Source organism: Geospiza fortis, unplaced genomic scaffold (genome assembly GCF_000277835.1).
Source record: "Geospiza fortis unplaced genomic scaffold, GeoFor_1.0 scaffold128, whole genome shotgun sequence".
Taxonomy (NCBI): domain Eukaryota; kingdom Metazoa; phylum Chordata; class Aves; order Passeriformes; family Thraupidae; genus Geospiza; species Geospiza fortis.
In genome coordinates this window covers 2,390,037-2,406,598 of record NW_005054420.1, presented here as the reverse complement: position 1 = coordinate 2,406,598, position 16,562 = coordinate 2,390,037, and the positions used below count along the sequence as shown (strand labels likewise).

Below are 16,562 nucleotides of genomic sequence, written 5' to 3'. Positions count from 1 at the left end.
TTATTAGCAGGCATCATGTCCTTCTTGACCTTTTCAGACTTCAAGTACAATATATGACTTGATGATCTGCCATAGGGAACTGACTGGCTAAACATATGCTGCACTAATAGGCATTATGCTGCACTAATAGGCACTTCCTTTTATTGTATTTAAATGCATTTGGACTTTATTTTCCTTTATTAATGAGCCTTCCTTTTGCAGAATGAATTAAAACAATCGTTTACAAATTGATACAGGGAAATAAATAATCAGTTTTAATAAAACAGGGTACTTCAGCACCCCATTGCATCTCCCAAATTACTCAATCACTGGATTGAGTTAATATTATTTTAGTTTTTTTCAATAAGAATGTCACTGTCTGAGAGTTTGAACTGGTAACTACTGGGCTTGGGAGTTGAGATAGGGACAGGGATACTGCATGCAGAAAAAAGCGGCATTCAATCCTCTTGGCCAAACAATGGAGGGCTGGGGTCTTTGCAGGTGTTGATTATTTTTCCTTCCCACTGGATGGCATAAATTTTACCTATGTGGGTTTTGCATAACCCAGCTGTGTCCAGGTGAGATTCTGGTCTTGCATCCAATACATTATAATTAGTTATGAGCTAAGATTCCTGTGACAGAGGAGTTTAAATGGGCACAGGGTGGGGTGTGTGGATGGAAATGTCATGGCAGCAATTTAGAAGTCATTTGTAAATTCAGCATGTGTTATCTGAATTGATATGTCAAGCTCATCACCACTCAGCTGGCTTCAGGGAAGATATACTTGTAGAGGATGTACTCTACAGAGAAAGAATAACTGTACCTTCCAAAGTAGTTCATATAAGATTGCTTTGGTGACTCAGGTCAAATAATTGCCAATGCAAACACCAATACACACAGAAAAACATTTAGGGTCATAACTGTCATTAATTTCAGACCTTTGGTGGATCTAGGTCTAAATGAACTCAACACTGCAGCCATTCTCTCTTAGGCAAATATTTGAAAGGATTGTCTTTTAGCAGTCCAGAAACATGGTTTTGCTAATGAATGGATGAAACATCCTAGAAAAACGACACACAGGCAGAGCAGAAGTCGGTGCTTACCTCAGAAACCCAGACAGTTCACTTTCTTCCTATTGCTACTATGTGTAAACACTGAATATGGTGAGCCCTGTGTTGATAATTACTGACAAAAGCACCTTTAATATACTGGTAAGAAATGGAACCAGGGATGTGATTTCTAGCCTCTTCTACTGCTTTCTTCATCTTGTGGTGAAATTTTTGGCCAAATACTGTCATGATCTTTACTTTCAGACACTTTTAAAACCATAAGAAACTTTCAGAAAATATATCAGGGGCTCTTTGGCCTTCATGTATATATCTGGTAATTAATTTGCATCATCAAATTTGCAGTTTGCAACAGATGCAAAGAAAATAACTATTCTCTCTTTCTCTGTCCTGACACTGACTGGGAAGATAGAGTAAAAGACCACAGGGAGGCAGCAAGAAGGTAATCCAGGTAGTCTGGGTGTCTGAATGCTGAACAGATACCTGTTAACCAAATGATGTCACAATGGTTGAAACATCAGCACACCCTGGACACTGTTTTTGGGACACATTAAGCAAGATATCCTTTGCTGACCTCTTGAGTTTTATTAGCTGGGATCATCCTTTAGGCAGTATGTACCTTATGGAGACAAATTATTAGTTCATTTCAAATATGAACACAGCAGAGGTTCCTTAAGTGCTGCACTTGTTCATATCCTTCTTTAGACTGAAATATGAGCTCCTGGACTCTGTGCATGAGGGAAAATCTGGAGGCAGAACAGAAAGGCTGACAGCCACACTTGTATGGGAGACACATAGCCCTGTTTGCAGCTTAGAGGTAAATGCAGATATCTAGGGAGTTTCCTTTCTGAAAGGAAATAAGAATCTGGTCAGTGACCTTGGGAGTCTCATCATTGTCCTCTCACTTACATTAGCTCATCTTTGCCCAGCCTTCTGCTACTCCAGTATTGGCTTTGATGCCATGGGTTTGTTCACATCTGGGATCTCCAAGCAGATTAAAGAAGATTAAAGGGATGAAGCAGAGATGTGAAAGGAAGTTAGTGTTTCAGAGGAAATGAGAAGTATAGAAATAATATAAACTGAGGCATCCAGGCCCACATTACAGACTGACCCACCTGGCCAACACGTCTACTAGAAAACATGGCAATGTCAGATTTTGTTTCTCAAGATGAAAGACTCACCCTCTTGGCTGAACACAGGAACCTTGCCCTAGAAATGTAAAAAGCTTGGGGCCACTGTGGTGTATAAGCTGTATATAAACTCCTAGAATGACACTGTGGTCAAAAAACCAAATCTGATCCTTGAATGTGAAAACTCAGTAAAGTCAAGTAGGAATAGATGAGTGTTACAGCTTATATACACAGCTTGGTACTAATTTTTTGCCAGTGTTAGAATAATGAGTTACGTGTTGCAGTACCAAGAGCAGTATCAAAATTGTATGGCAGCAAAAGTTTATGTTAAAATGATTGGTAAATTGAATAATGCTAATGCTAATAATCATTGGATGAAGTTCAGAGATTTTAGAATTATTAAATCATAAGTGGCATGACATAGTAAGACACCAAAATCTTCACCTATTTCATATAAAAGTCAAAATTAAGGGACAACTTGAATACAGCTTGTGAGTACACAGTAACAAAATCTGAAAGACTGGCCACCAGTTCAGCAAAGGTTTAACAAGATCCAGCAACTGGAATTTGGAGCTAGGCATATACAGATCAGCTTTAGTCATGCTTTGTGGAGGTTTTGAGATCAGGGGAATTTTAATTGAAAAAAAACCCTTTTTTTAATAAAATGCTGTGAAGCCACAGGCCTGTATTGCACTGGCCTGTGTTTCACACCAGGTCCAGTACTCTTACTGCACAGCTTTCTCTGGGTTTCTGGAGCTGAATTCATGTTCCCTTGAAACAATCCAAGGATTCTGGAACCTGAGTATCTTGTAGTTTAAATGATGACATTGGTATTACCATTATACTTTTCTTGTCCTTTTGATGTTTTCCCAGAAAACCCATTGCCACAGTATCTAACTTCCATTTAAAAATGTTAGTGTGATTTTACTGAATCTATTTTGAGGGGTTGACTACAGAGGAACAAAGCAGTTCTGCTTCCAACTAAGTATGAAGTTTTTACTCCAAACTGGGCCAGAACAGTCATCTCTTGGGGAAGCTTGAACAAGTTCATTTAACTTCCCATTGCTTCTTTCCGAGTCTTCTGCTTGCCTAAATGATTGCCTTTGAAGATAGCAGCCAAAAAAACCCCTGCTTGATAAATCTTGCTTTCCAAGCCCTGCAGTTCTGCAGGGATTCTATATGTCTGAGCAACAGTGAGTCTGGGAATAACACCATTGAGCTAGTCTGTTCTGTTTTTCTGCAGTGCTTACACTGAGCCCTATAAGGTGTGCCCAGTCTCTGTGACACCAATGGAAGTAGTCACATCAGATGAGGAACAAAAGAGTTCAGAAGATGATGAAAGCAGCCTAGGTGATCCCAGTCTCACCAACAAGGTAAAAAAAACTCTAAAAGTGGTTAATGCATGAAACCTGGAGAGGGAAAAGCAATTCGCAGAAGATCTTGGATTCTTAGCTGTCTGTTTTTTGTCTGGTGCTCATTTAGAAATGGCAGAGCCATCAGTCCTTTGCTCCCCCACTGCACTAGGAATAATTTACCTCTACAGCATATGTCAAAGGCAAAGAATGTAGTCTGAAGATGGACAGTGGAGACAACATAAACAGCAAGAAAGGCCTGACTTGAATGTCAGGAAAAAGGTCTCACTCCAAAGCATTTAGCTTCCATCTGGAGAATTTAAAATTACATTGAATCAAAAAAGACATATGGAGAAGACCTGCAGTGTGAACAAACAGGGACCAGTAAGCAGAGTCTCAAAGGTCTCAAAACAAGCAGGGCAGCTACTGACTCAAAAGCAGCAGTCCATAAGAGTGTCTTTGCTGCTCCTTACACATTTCTGCTGGTTTCCAGACTCCAGGAATCATTCTGTTTTGCAAACCTTTAACATATTAAAATATGCACTCCTGTTCACATACATAAAACTGAAATGTGCTGGAGTTGGGAACTACAGACTTGTGTGCCTTGAGGAAGCACCTACTTCAGATACCTTTCAAGGGACAGCTCTTGATTTATATAATTATGCAGATGCTCCAGCTGCAATCTAGCTCTTCAAGGATGGATCTGGAAGACAGATATAGACTACTTTTCCTTCACTCTCACTGATTTGCAGAGCTACCCTGAAAAAGTGAATTGTTCTTGTAATGCCTCAGTTTACGTACCATTAGCACTACCGTAAACTGCTACACAGCGCATAACAAAGGGGGCATTATGAAGTCAGTCAGATAGCGAAGCTTATAAAACTGCTATGAGCCTCTGATTGTGGCAGTAGCATTCTTATCTGAGTACAATCAAGCTGCGATACACTCTGAAGTACAACACACACATAGTAAAATGCATGAGGAGATGAAATTTATCCATGTTAGCATGGCAAGTTAGTGGCACACACAGCGATGGAGCTTCTGCTTCCATGATTTCACGAGTTGCCCTGCTTTGAAATGCAGTACAAAAGAGTACTCTAGAGAAGTGACTTGCACAATGCTTCTGATTTAGAAAATTGTTCTATGATCTACTTGTGCAGCTCTTAGGCCAAACAACTCCATCCTAGCCCTATGGAGGCAGTTTTGCCTCCAGCCCCACAATTTTTTTAAGCTGGATCTGTTTAGTTCAGTTTTTTAAGGAGACCAGTCTGGTTCTGATCAAGGTCGTGCAAACAGCTGGGTCAGCACAACTGAGAACTGGCACTCTGTTTAGAGGGGAGTGACTGGCACTGTCACCAAAGTGCCATCAATCTTTATGATTAATATGTCATAGGCAAAATTCAGGGACTTCAGTGTCACGTGGTCTGTCCAGAACAAGTCTGAGAGTGTCTCTATGCATTGTCTGTCTTGGGTTATTTTATTGCTGTTTGTTTAACCAGGAAGTTAACTCTGAGATACACAACAGTGTTTGTAGACAGATTTCTGCAAACAGGGGATAGAGTGGGTGCAGGTCCCTCAACTATTCACTCTCTGAAACAAAGTCCAAGTGATTATTATAAGACTGCAAAGATACCAGCATTTTAGAAATCTTTACTCCCTGCAGCCAGTCATGTGCCTAGTCCTGTGGTATAGCTCTCTCCCAGCTCCCTCTTCAGTAGCTGCCCTCTGGGCCTTGCTCCAAGCCTTTGCTTAGCAGATGGAGGCCATGGCAGCCATGTAGGGACCCTTGACTTTCTGCTTCGCTGAGTCTTCTTACCAGCATACTTGGTCTGGCAAGCAATGTCACTATGACTTGATACTGCACTCATTTCCCCTGAGTCCACTTTAAGTCACTGAGGGCTGCATTTCTTTGCAACTACTAGACCACTGTTTTAGCTCCTTACTTCATGACTGCTGAAAAAGTCAAACTTTTTCCAGTACATTCCTTTCAGTACATATTTCTATGCTTTAGCCATCTCTTACCATAAGGATGAATCGTGAATTAGGAGCAAAATACTATTAGCCACTTGAACCTCAGAACCATACAGTTTGCTTCTTTCACAGTTATCTGTTACTTCCAAGATGCCAACCAGTTAAACAGATGCCTCGGAGATTTCAAACAATGTTGTCTGGTGAAGTACTGAACTAATTCTGGAGATATTTATTGCCATTTAGCTTAGACACTTTTTTTAGTACGCAATAAAGCCCTTTATCCCGTTTGCTTCCACAGGTCTCACTGACAGCAGTCAGAACAGTTTGGAATATGATCATTTTGATAAGAACTCCCCTTTCCAGGTGGTATATCCTCAACAGCTGTGAAGCTAGCCTGTTCAAAGTTAAGCACTTTCTGCTTCTTTGAGAAATTTTGGACCTGTAAAAATCCACAGAAAATTTCACTCCTCCTTCAATAATGAGACATTTTTCAAACTTGCCATCTGTATTAGCTGCTATTACTTTGTACTGTATTACTAGTATTTGAATTGAGGAAAATGGCCTGTCTTTGAAAGTCCAGGATACCAGACACTGAACAGCAAAGAATAAAGTCTGGTCACTATTTTTACTATAGAAATATGTCAGTTTAAAGTGCTCTCTAATACTGCTTTACTTTGTAGAATGAGAAATCTCTTAATTGCTTCTGACCTCTTCTGTTGACAGAAAGAAGGCCAGTCCAGAGCTTACCTCATTGCCCAGGAACTAATGTCTTCAGAAGAAGTGTGAGTTTGTTTTTATAATCTACCTGTTGCGCTTCTAAAATTAAAGCTATGTAGTTCACCCTTCCATATTCATTTGATGGCAGTTAATAAAAGTTTGTCTCTCTCCCCAGATATGTGGAAATGCTCCAGTTGTTACGTATGGTAAGTAAACAATTTTAATCACTGAAACCTAGATACCCTTTTATTTAGCTGCAATTTAAAAGACATAAAAGCACTGAAGGGATTTAAGTGAATTTGAGGAGGAAGGGCTTACTGTGAACCATTCTAATCTATTGTTTGTCATCTAGAGGGAAAAGCGTTGGCCAACAGTTGGGGCTTCTTGAGACTGAGACTGGTGTAAGGTGCATAACAAGCCTAGTGCAGAGAAGGAGATGGTGATAAACAGGGGTGGACACTCTCCCTTCACAGTGAGACAGATGGGATTAGAGCTATGAAGCATGGGGATTTGGTTTCAATGGACTCACTCTGCTTGCATTTAAGCTTCTTGTTTTCTAGTAGTATTGGTAATAGCCAGTGTGCTCTGGGTATCCACGCTGTCTCACAGTGTTTTGGTTTAAGACAATTTAAGAGGCAGATACTCTAAAATTAGTTACCTCCCCATTGATTTAACAAATCCCTTTCCACCAATAAGGAGAAAGGAACAGAAGTAGATATAAGTGAAAAAATAGCATTCTATAAAAAAGAAACAGCAACAGGCAAAAAATAACAGTAATCCTCACTAGTTACACAGTTGTTGAGCTCTCACGGACTACCGGAAACAAACATAAACTCCAAAGGACAGAGTAAGCCCTCTCCCCAGACCACGCCTTCTGCAGCCCAGAGCGTGTCGGAGACAAAGGGAAAATGTCAGACAAACCCCTAAGATGGCGCCTTCTGCAGACAACTGCATGTGGGGAGACAAAGGTGGCAGCAGCTCTCCCCCTCATCTCTCCAGCAGCAACAGCTCCATTGAAAAAGGTGGCCGGCACCCTCCGGCATCTGGAGTTTGGGAACTGAAGAACTCGGTGAATCTGCAGTGCCAGCCTCTGTGCCTGTCCCTAGGCTGGCAGCAGCCAACCAACATCAGCACTGCGTCCTCCAAGCCACTGGTGCTGGTGCTGTGCTGCTCTCTCGAGTCCCTGCTCTGATGGGGGCTAGGGAGAAAACGGATTCTCAAGCACAGAAAGAGCAGTGGCTCAACCCCGACCAGTGCCAGCCTTGCGCTGCAGGCAGGTGTTGCAAAATTCACTCTGAAAGCTTTTCATTTTGAAATGCAGCCTCTCAGGTTGCTACCCCGAAGCAACTCTCTTCTAAGGCCAGAGGGAAACAAAAGCAAGCCAAAGCCTCTACCTGCACTGCCTCAGCTATCTTGCCCTGCAAGAACAAAAGGGAAAAGAGCAGAGCCAAGAGGCAAAAGAGCTCTGCTTGGGCAACGTGAACATGAAAGAGACAGGCACCTTCTGGTTCTGCCTCTGGCTGCGCCATGGAGTCTTAATGAGACAGTAACAACTTTGGTCTCAGATAGGTATAGAATACCAAAACATTTTGGGTTAGCCAAGACACAGAGCTAATCACCATGCCGAAAATACAGTTTCTGGTGTCAGAAGCATGTGAGAGAACACCCAGAAATAATCACTTTTAGTCCCTGATAGAAAATTCTTGCATGGCATAAACTGACTGGTAACTTTGACCTGGAATACTCTGTGTCCCTTTAACAGATCTTCCTCTGCTTCCCTAAAGACTGGTACACAGCTTAGATGGCCTTGCTGTCAGTATCTTTCTTGGCTGTTAGTTGAAAGGTAATAAGAAATAATAGCCACTACACAAAGCATAGTGCTGCTATTTCCACTGCTGCTTGGAAAGAAATTTCCTGAGAAGGGAAAAAGTAACCCCAGGTTGTCCTTGGAGGACATCTCAAGCACTAGCAGTGGAACAGGAACTCTGATGGGGACAAAAGTAATGAGGTTGGAACGCAAGGGATACTAAGTGTGACAATGTCACTGAATTGGGAGGAGCTGTCGATTCCCTCAAGGGCAGAAAGGCCTTGCAGACAGGCCTTGACAAGTTAGATGGGTGGGTCATCATCAATCTCGTGAAGTTTGACAAGGACAAGTGCCAGATTCTGTGCCTGGGACAGGGCAACCCTGGCTGTATATATAGACTAGGGAACAAGAGGCTGGAGAGCAGCATTGTAGAAAGCACATAGACAGTGGAGTGAGAGTATTTAGTGGAGGTGTCTAGGAGAGGCCTCTCATTTGCATTACATCCTGGCATTTTCCATATACCTCTAAGGAGATAAAAGTGACTTACTAATGCCAGAAAACTCTTCAATAAATATATCCGAACTTGAAATGCCTTTCAGTGCCTTTACCCACAGTATAAATGACTGCACACCCTCATGGCTGCTATAGCACCATGTTACTGTCAGGCTGCCTTGCCTATGCTATTAGGCAGGAAAAAAATACTTCAGGACTTTTCCCCATCCCTTCCCTTTTCTGCTTCCTCTGGTAAATCCCTGTGTAGTGAAATTTGTTTCCCTGCCTGCCCAATCCACTGGATTAAGGGGATCTTATGAATATTTAGCATGTTCTCATTATTTCCCTAGTTATGAAAGAAATTAAGGAAAAGAGAAAGGAGAAAAAAAAAAAAAGAGAAGTTAATATGTCAAATGAAAGTAAGAAATGGACCAAAGTAAACCCTTGAATGAATGCACTGGTGGGCAAAGTTAAGCCACTTATTGGTTGTGAAATGTCAGAATAACTATAACCATGCACTGTGACATTCCCTGTCCCAATTCCCTGGGTTAGAAAGTTTAATAAAATCTCATCAATTTGAGAACTGGAAGGACACATCAGACTGATGAGCAGTCACCAACCATATGAAGTTTAAGAAGGGCAAAATCACAATTTTTATTAATTCCTTATATAGTGGAAAAGTTCATATCTGTCTTGACCTATACACTCCTTTCGGGGTTACGGGAGGCATTTTTTCAGCAGAGCCAACAAGCAAGTTTCTCAGATAAGATTTAATTGTTTTTACGAGTTGGTTTTCTAACTAGTGAGGATGTATGAATGGAACCTGTGTCAGAGAATGAGGGAGAAGAGAGAAACAGGCAGCCTGTTTTCACACTTGTCTGCTAGTTCAGGCAGTCTTTGGTTTAGAGGAAGTCAAAAATCTTTATGGGAAAAGGCTCAGAGGGTATGTTTCTGAGTTTCATTGATTGTCTGTCACCCTGGCGTACCCCGTCTCTACTGGTATAAGCTGACATCTGCATGATATCTACCTACTGCAGTGGCATTCAGAAATAATCTGCAGGTTTCTCCAAATGTTTGCAAACACGTTCAATCTAGAAAACACTCACTTTTTCTGTCCCAGCTAATGTTGAATCTTTGTATTGACCTGCTGCCCCGTGTATTCAGAATATTTAGAGAAACTATTACTAATGTTACAACATGCAAATCCCTTAGAATGTAGGGTAATATTGGTTATTACCTAACCAAAGCAATATTTTCAATACTGCTGTAACACTAAAAGTTACAATAATTCTAATTGTTCCTTTTTCCATATTTGAATAGTTTTAAGAATAATCACATCAGCAAAAAATCATGCTTTCCTGTGCACTTGCTATTGACACAAGTTCCACTGGCAGATTTCAGAAGCAACCAAGGGTGCCCACAATCACCAAATTGATCTCAAGGTACAACACAACATTCATGGCCCAATTAGGACCTTCCTTGATAACATTCCTCAACCCAGGCATGCATTTCTGTTTCCCATCACCAACTTTCTCAAGAAAACAGTTTCTAAACACTTAGCATCAAGTCTCAAGTTTCATCTTCTCATGTAAATCCACATATTGGTAAGAAAGGCAAAGAACTAAACCACACCCTAGCTGCTTTCAGAAAGGAAAAAAAAGGCTTTTCTTAAGCCTGCAGCAAGAGCAATTTCCCATCTCATTTCCAGGCTGGGCTAGTGCTGTTGTTCATTCAGCATAACAGATTCTGTTTGGCCTTTCAGTGGAGACTTTAATAAACTGATTGATTGCCAAAACGATGACATTTCCATACACCCACTCTGCTATTGAACTGAAAGACTGGAAACATTGTGTTAGCTCACAAACTTTGTATCCGTTGGTGTGGAAGTAGTGATAATAATCTAAAAGGTTAGCTGTTACTTGCCCTACTCAAAGGTAATACAGTTCTCTGGAGCAGTGAGTTCAGGACCCATTCTGGTCTGAGCAGGTGGAACTGGCAGGGCCTTCTAGTCCAAGTTGATGACCTCTTGATACTCACAGTTTTTCCAAAGTCGATTAGTCTTTGAATCTCCTTCAGGATCATTTAATCTTCAAACTTTATCATTCTGTCTCCTATTATGCTTCCCCAGCAGTGCAGGCTGCACTTGACATCTTTTTCTTAGTACTTGCTCCTGAACAAAATGCTGCAAGTGACTTTCTCAGTCTCAAATTTCACACATCACCAAGATGGTTTATTTGCTTCCCCTCAGCTGGTCTGTTTCAAATGGCTTTACAAGATGTACACAAATGACACCTAGCGTTACTTAGATTGCTTCAGGATCCCAGTCTGTATGGGACCAAGCATTTCCTTGATAGTGTATCATGATCACATTTATTTTGCCTTTCATTTTTAATAGTGGATGACGTTCATGTTTATTTTGCCTTTGGCTTTGTACATAAAATCTCCGTGTGTGCATAAACCCCTTTGACGTTATTACTTCCCTCCAAGATATTTAGTGAATTAAGGACAGCTCTGCACTGAAAAGACATCAGCCCAAACATCTCCTTTGAAAAAGAAAATTGACCTTGTTTCCTGGTTTGCATTTTCCTCAAACAATTGATCACAATTGTTAGAAACAAAGAGAGCCAGATTTATGCTTCCTAAGCATTTGGAGATATTGCTATGAATATGATAAAGATCGATATGTGCTGGTTCTCCACCCTTCAGAGCAGTTTGGAATTCAACCCTGCACTGGACATCCCAGTGTTCATGACTGCAAAATAAATCTTAGGATGTAAAAAAGAAAAAAATAATTGTAGCGCTCAAGCCTCTAACTTAAGAGTTAAACCTCATTGATTAAACTCTATTTTCAGAATTCTTGTATGTGGCACATTCTCAAAACCAAAAATTAACTGTCTAATTTAGGAACCACAGCTACATATTAGACAAAACAAAATTCCATCTATCTAATTATCCCATTCCATCTTTCTAATTATTTACACTTCCAGTGAATGATTTGCTGAGCCTTTTTTATGACTGTGAATTTTTTGGATGATGTTACTTTCCTAATAAAATGTTTTAGTGAATGCAACGTGCTGGCTAAGCGAAGAGCTAGCTTGCTGTTAGGCCATCTGAAGCTCTTATAACAGCCTAAGGACACACTGTTACAAAAGAGTAACCTGCCCTCACTTACACTAGGCTGATTTTTTTTCTCATATATTTATTTCTCATGTATTTATTTATTGTTATGTTCATCAGCAGTGGGAAAATAACTATGTATTGGCTGGGGAGCTTCCACAGTGGGAATGCTGAGCCAAAATATCTTTCAGATAACCTGTATATCTCTTAAAAGGAGAAGGAAGCCACACCAGCACATCTGGATCAGGACAATTCCCTGGTAAAAAGCTGCACTGATACAGTATTCTCAGTGCATACTGTACAGTCTGCTGGTTCTGAAATTCATTTGCAGTGTTTTGGATGAATGTGTCTATTTGGCTGCATGTGAGTGTGTGCTGAGGTCAGGGTTCCTGACCTAGATTGTACCCTGTATGGCAGGATAAGGGACTAATTGTGGCTGATGAGATAGCATTTTCTGCTGTTCATCTGGCATTGTTTCTGCTGAGTCTAGTAAGTGAGAAATGTGAGATCACTGCTCCATACAGATCAGGGGTCATTCAGTCTGCTATAGATGATGTGCCGCTCTTTAATTCAGGAGTGCCACTTTCATAATTCGGAGAGGAGCTGCTGACTGTGATGCAGATACCTCCAAGAATCTCCATGAACCAAACTCAGTTCATAGGGTACTGTACAGCACCTCATGTCTGCACTTGGCTTTAATATGGAGGCTGTCTTTTCCCCCTTTGAACTCTTCACCCTCCCCTCAGGTATAATGCCTAGATGTCCGAAGGAGCTTTGGATTCTGCAATATGCAGAATCTATTAAATCCACCTTCATTCTAGAAGTGAGAGCGATTGTCAAATCCTGCCCCATTTTACGCAATTAGTGTAGATTTTTTTTACATAATTTGGCCTCCCTAGCTGCCTTACAAAGTGTCACATATGATGACTTCCCATTAGTATGGGTCCATTAAAACACCAGCTTGACTAGGGAAGCAATTGCAATTCTAGATATACATGTAAAATTATTTTGTATGCATGTATGTTGACGTACGTGTGTATTTTGCTGAAAAGCATAAAAGTCTGGATGCCAGGTGTGTGTTGTGGTGTGAAGAAGGTAAAAACATGCTGTGTGCAGACATGATTTCTGTAGCTGAAGTGCCGGTATCCCCATAGGAAGACAAAGGCAGAAAAGTAGCTGCAGTTTTCCACTAATGCATCTGCTCTGTACACTTGCTCCTTTTTTTTTTTCAGTGTTATTCCCTAACGGAAACTCACACATCTATTTTTAAAATTGTAGAAATATCCCAGGGGAATTTATTCACCCATCAGACCATTCCCTTTTCTTTAATACAGACTAGAGATATATGCAGAAAAGCTGATTCAGCCATGACAGCAGTAAAGGTCAGACCTCTGCTTCATATAAATTTACATAGTTTTTCTCTGGCAGGAACAGCAGGTGAATAATGTCTTCAAAGTGTTGCATTGCATCCTTTTGAGTTAAGATTTCTTTACCTTGTTAACAACGATGTGAAGCTAATTCAAAATTCGGGAAGCAGTTCAGCTCTATTCTGCTTTGTACGACCTTTGTTCCTCCCAATGCGACAATAATAAAGAGCAAATCGACACTTTGTTTTCAAGACCTGGAATCAAGGTCACCCATAATCCTTAGACTGCAGGCATTCAGTTTTTCTAATTCAACCACAATCTAACAATCTGTTCCTTCTAGTACAATGTGCACTTTTTGTTCACAGAAATGCTATTTGTTTCAGATCTTTCTCTTGGCCCATTAAAGAGTCTATAATCATCATTTTCTACTAGAACGTCACAGTTTCTAGCTCAAATGCAGGCCTGATGCTAGAAACACAATGCTGTGAGCCAGTGAGAAGGAACCTCAATCCCCACCTGCAGAGGAACTGCTGGTCAAACCATGGGACTAAAAATTACTATTGACAAAGACACTATTAATGGTGGTGTACTCCCTTCTCAATTCTGTTCTCCTGCCATTGTGGTCAATATGCAAGGACTAGGATTTTCATTATGACTAGATTAGAATTGTCTATTCTAGTGCTTTAGAAGATGAAAAATAAGAAGCCCAAGTAAATCTAGCAACTGATCAGCAGTTCTTGGATAATTCTAAAAGGTCTTCTTTCAAATAGGTCTGTCTGTTTAGCTACACCTATAAGTCAAAATCCCAACTTTCCCTTCTTTAGTGTACTCAGCTTTCTAATATTCATAGTTGCTTTCAACCCACTGCAGATGGCAGAACCATCAGCTTTTTACAGTAAAGGTAGAAAATAACTTCAGTCCTATCATTTTCTGACTACCTCTACTAGACTGGTTGTAGTAGTCCCCAGTTCCCAGGGATTCATTCATCTCTATTGGATGAACTGATCTTATTTGGCCTGTTCTGTTATATATAGAAAAATGGAAACAGACACTCTGAATCCAGAATGAATTACTGCACTCCAAGTTTTTTTGAAGTAGAAGTTGAAGAAAAGGAGTCACCCAGCATAGCATATACTTATATGTATGTATGTATATATGTACAGAGAGGTAATTTTTTTCTCCAGGGGAACCTACCTGCCTGATAAGTCGTAAGTCTGACAAGAGGTTTTCCTTCCTTTCACTAGGGCCCTGCAAGGTTAAATGTTCTCATTTCGCTCATTCAGCTAATAAAGGCTAACATGTATACAGGATTGCTGCAGTTGAAATTTGCAGGTGGCCTCGCACATTCACCCCTATTGTTGGAGAGAAATGATACAGAAACTCACTGTTTCTGCATCTGTTCACAGAATCCTGGAAGCTAAGCCCAGAATTAACTCTTGTCCAATTAACTACACCTCTTGCCCTTTCATTAGAATATCACATTTCATATAGATGTTGAATCCTGCACAGAACTTTCTTGATAAGTGCTCTACCAAAAAACTCTGGTTGCTGGCATTGCTGACTTCTTTGAAAGAGTATCTAGAAATAACTACCTGCTACAAAAGTATCAATGTTGCTGATCCTCGGTAAATTGGGCTACTTTTCTGTAGCCTAGAGCCACATACTTTTTTTTTTTTTTTTCCCAAAACGTCACACCCTAACTGTTTCCTGTTAGTGTTGGCAAGCGCTCCCACCATCAGTAAAGCATCTCATGTCCCAGCATCCTGCGGGGAGGCTCATCACCTCAAAGAGGGTGTCAGATTCTCTTCCAAGAGCCAATCTTGTCAGTTAGGCACAGCTCCACATAAACCATATGATATTGTTGAAACCCTGCATTCCTCCTGGTCTCATACTCTCATAACAAACTCCAGACTACAGTCCCCATTTACAGCAGAGAATAGAATTCTTCAGAGGCATTTCTGGAGGGAAAAGACATAACTTGTGTATATTAGTGATGTTCACAAACAAAAGGAAATAAAACCCAAGCCAACAACCTTTGTGGCTGTGGGGTTTGATCCTCTTTGTTTCACTTCATTATTTGTAGGGTTTGTATCAGGAATGTTAAGGATATGGCCATTTGATGGCTATAAAGGGCTTACTTATAGATCCCCAAAATGTAATAAAAAGGTTTATATTTCAGAAATGTATTTTCATAGCTGGGTTGCTAACCTTCTGTATCACCTAGGCAGCCTGGGTTATGCTTTCCATGCACATGCAAGTACAGGCATAAGACTGTGTGAGATCTGTAGGCTCATCCAACCCTGGATGAGATTGAGCTTTGTAGCTATCACACCAGAGCCCTGAACCAAACAACTTCTGTTCATGAAGCTGTTTTAAGAAAGTTTTGATCCATCAGGGAATTATATAGACTCAGTGTTTAGTACCTCCTGTACTTAGACATTGGGCTTTTGTGAGAGACTTGAAGACCTTCAGGTTCCATGACTGATTACAGTTAGTGAGATTGGAAAAGCACTTTGCATTTGATTAATGGCCTCACAGACACTCAGCATTTTCAACAGTGACATAATTATTTTTAATGGATGTTTATGGTGATTACTGTTATGCTGCAGGGTTTTTGTCAATCATTAGAAGGCTGGCTATCCAGGCAACTGGAATTTAATTATTTGTCTGAGAATTCATTATAATCAAGGGGACAGACAATTAATAACTAATTAAATCTAGTGAGATGCTGTGGGAAAGGAGTGTTAATCCTGTTGCTTGTTGTGGTGGAAAGTGGACAGATACAGAGCTGTTTGATGTTATTTTGGAAAAGATGACATCTTTGTAATGTAATAGATTACTTAAGCACATCACTAGTGAACTACAAGCTATTCACTTGTTTAGGCACAATAAGCTGAGAGAACCCTTTAGAGTCTTTCCCTTTCCCTGATCTGGATTAATTATGATGACTGAGGACTTTGAAAGGTTGCAGATTCCTTTGAGTTAGTAAAAGCATCCAGAAGAGAGATTGATTGGTTTAGTTGCTTGAAAAACTTCTGAATTGTACACTGGCTGAAACATGAACTTAGGCTAACTCACATCAGAAAAAATTGGAAATTTAATAGCACAACATTGGGATTATTTGTGGTACTGGGGCAGGACATGTTGCAGAAATTAGACCCAGATAATTAGGAAACATAGTAATACTTTTTTGGAAATCTTTATGATATTTTTTTATCCAGGATATAGTTAATCAAAAAGAAAACTGCCATCATGATCTTTTTTTTACCTAGTTGTAGTGGCTTTTCAGAAAACAAATGTTTCAGCTGTTACAGTTGCTAAAAAACCCCAACATTGTCTATGTGTGACTCTTGGCTATTATCAATTAGATAATCCAGTCATCCCAGTTCACAGAGAGCCAGTGCGGACATTGCAGTTGACAGTAACAACAGAAAAACCAGGAATTAAGCTGAGGAAGCTAAAACCTGATCTTGCCTGGAGTCAGTTCCTATCCATGAGAGAGGAATTTTGAAGCTCTTTGACTAGACTCTTTCCTATTGTGTAAGAGCAGAACCTTTCAGCAG

At 40.4% G+C, this 16,562-nt stretch overlaps 1 protein-coding gene across 1 annotated transcript in view; it reads left to right on the top strand.

Annotated features, from left to right (window-relative positions):
• Positions 1–16,562, top strand: part of FGD5 (FYVE, RhoGEF and PH domain containing 5) — a 69,044-nt gene that overhangs the window by 17,274 nt on the left and 35,208 nt on the right. The window contains 3 exon segments of the mRNA XM_031061631.1: positions 3,420–3,549; positions 6,223–6,281; positions 6,392–6,422. Of these exon segments, the coding sequence (XP_030917491.1) occupies positions 3,420–3,549; positions 6,223–6,281; positions 6,392–6,422 (220 nt within the window).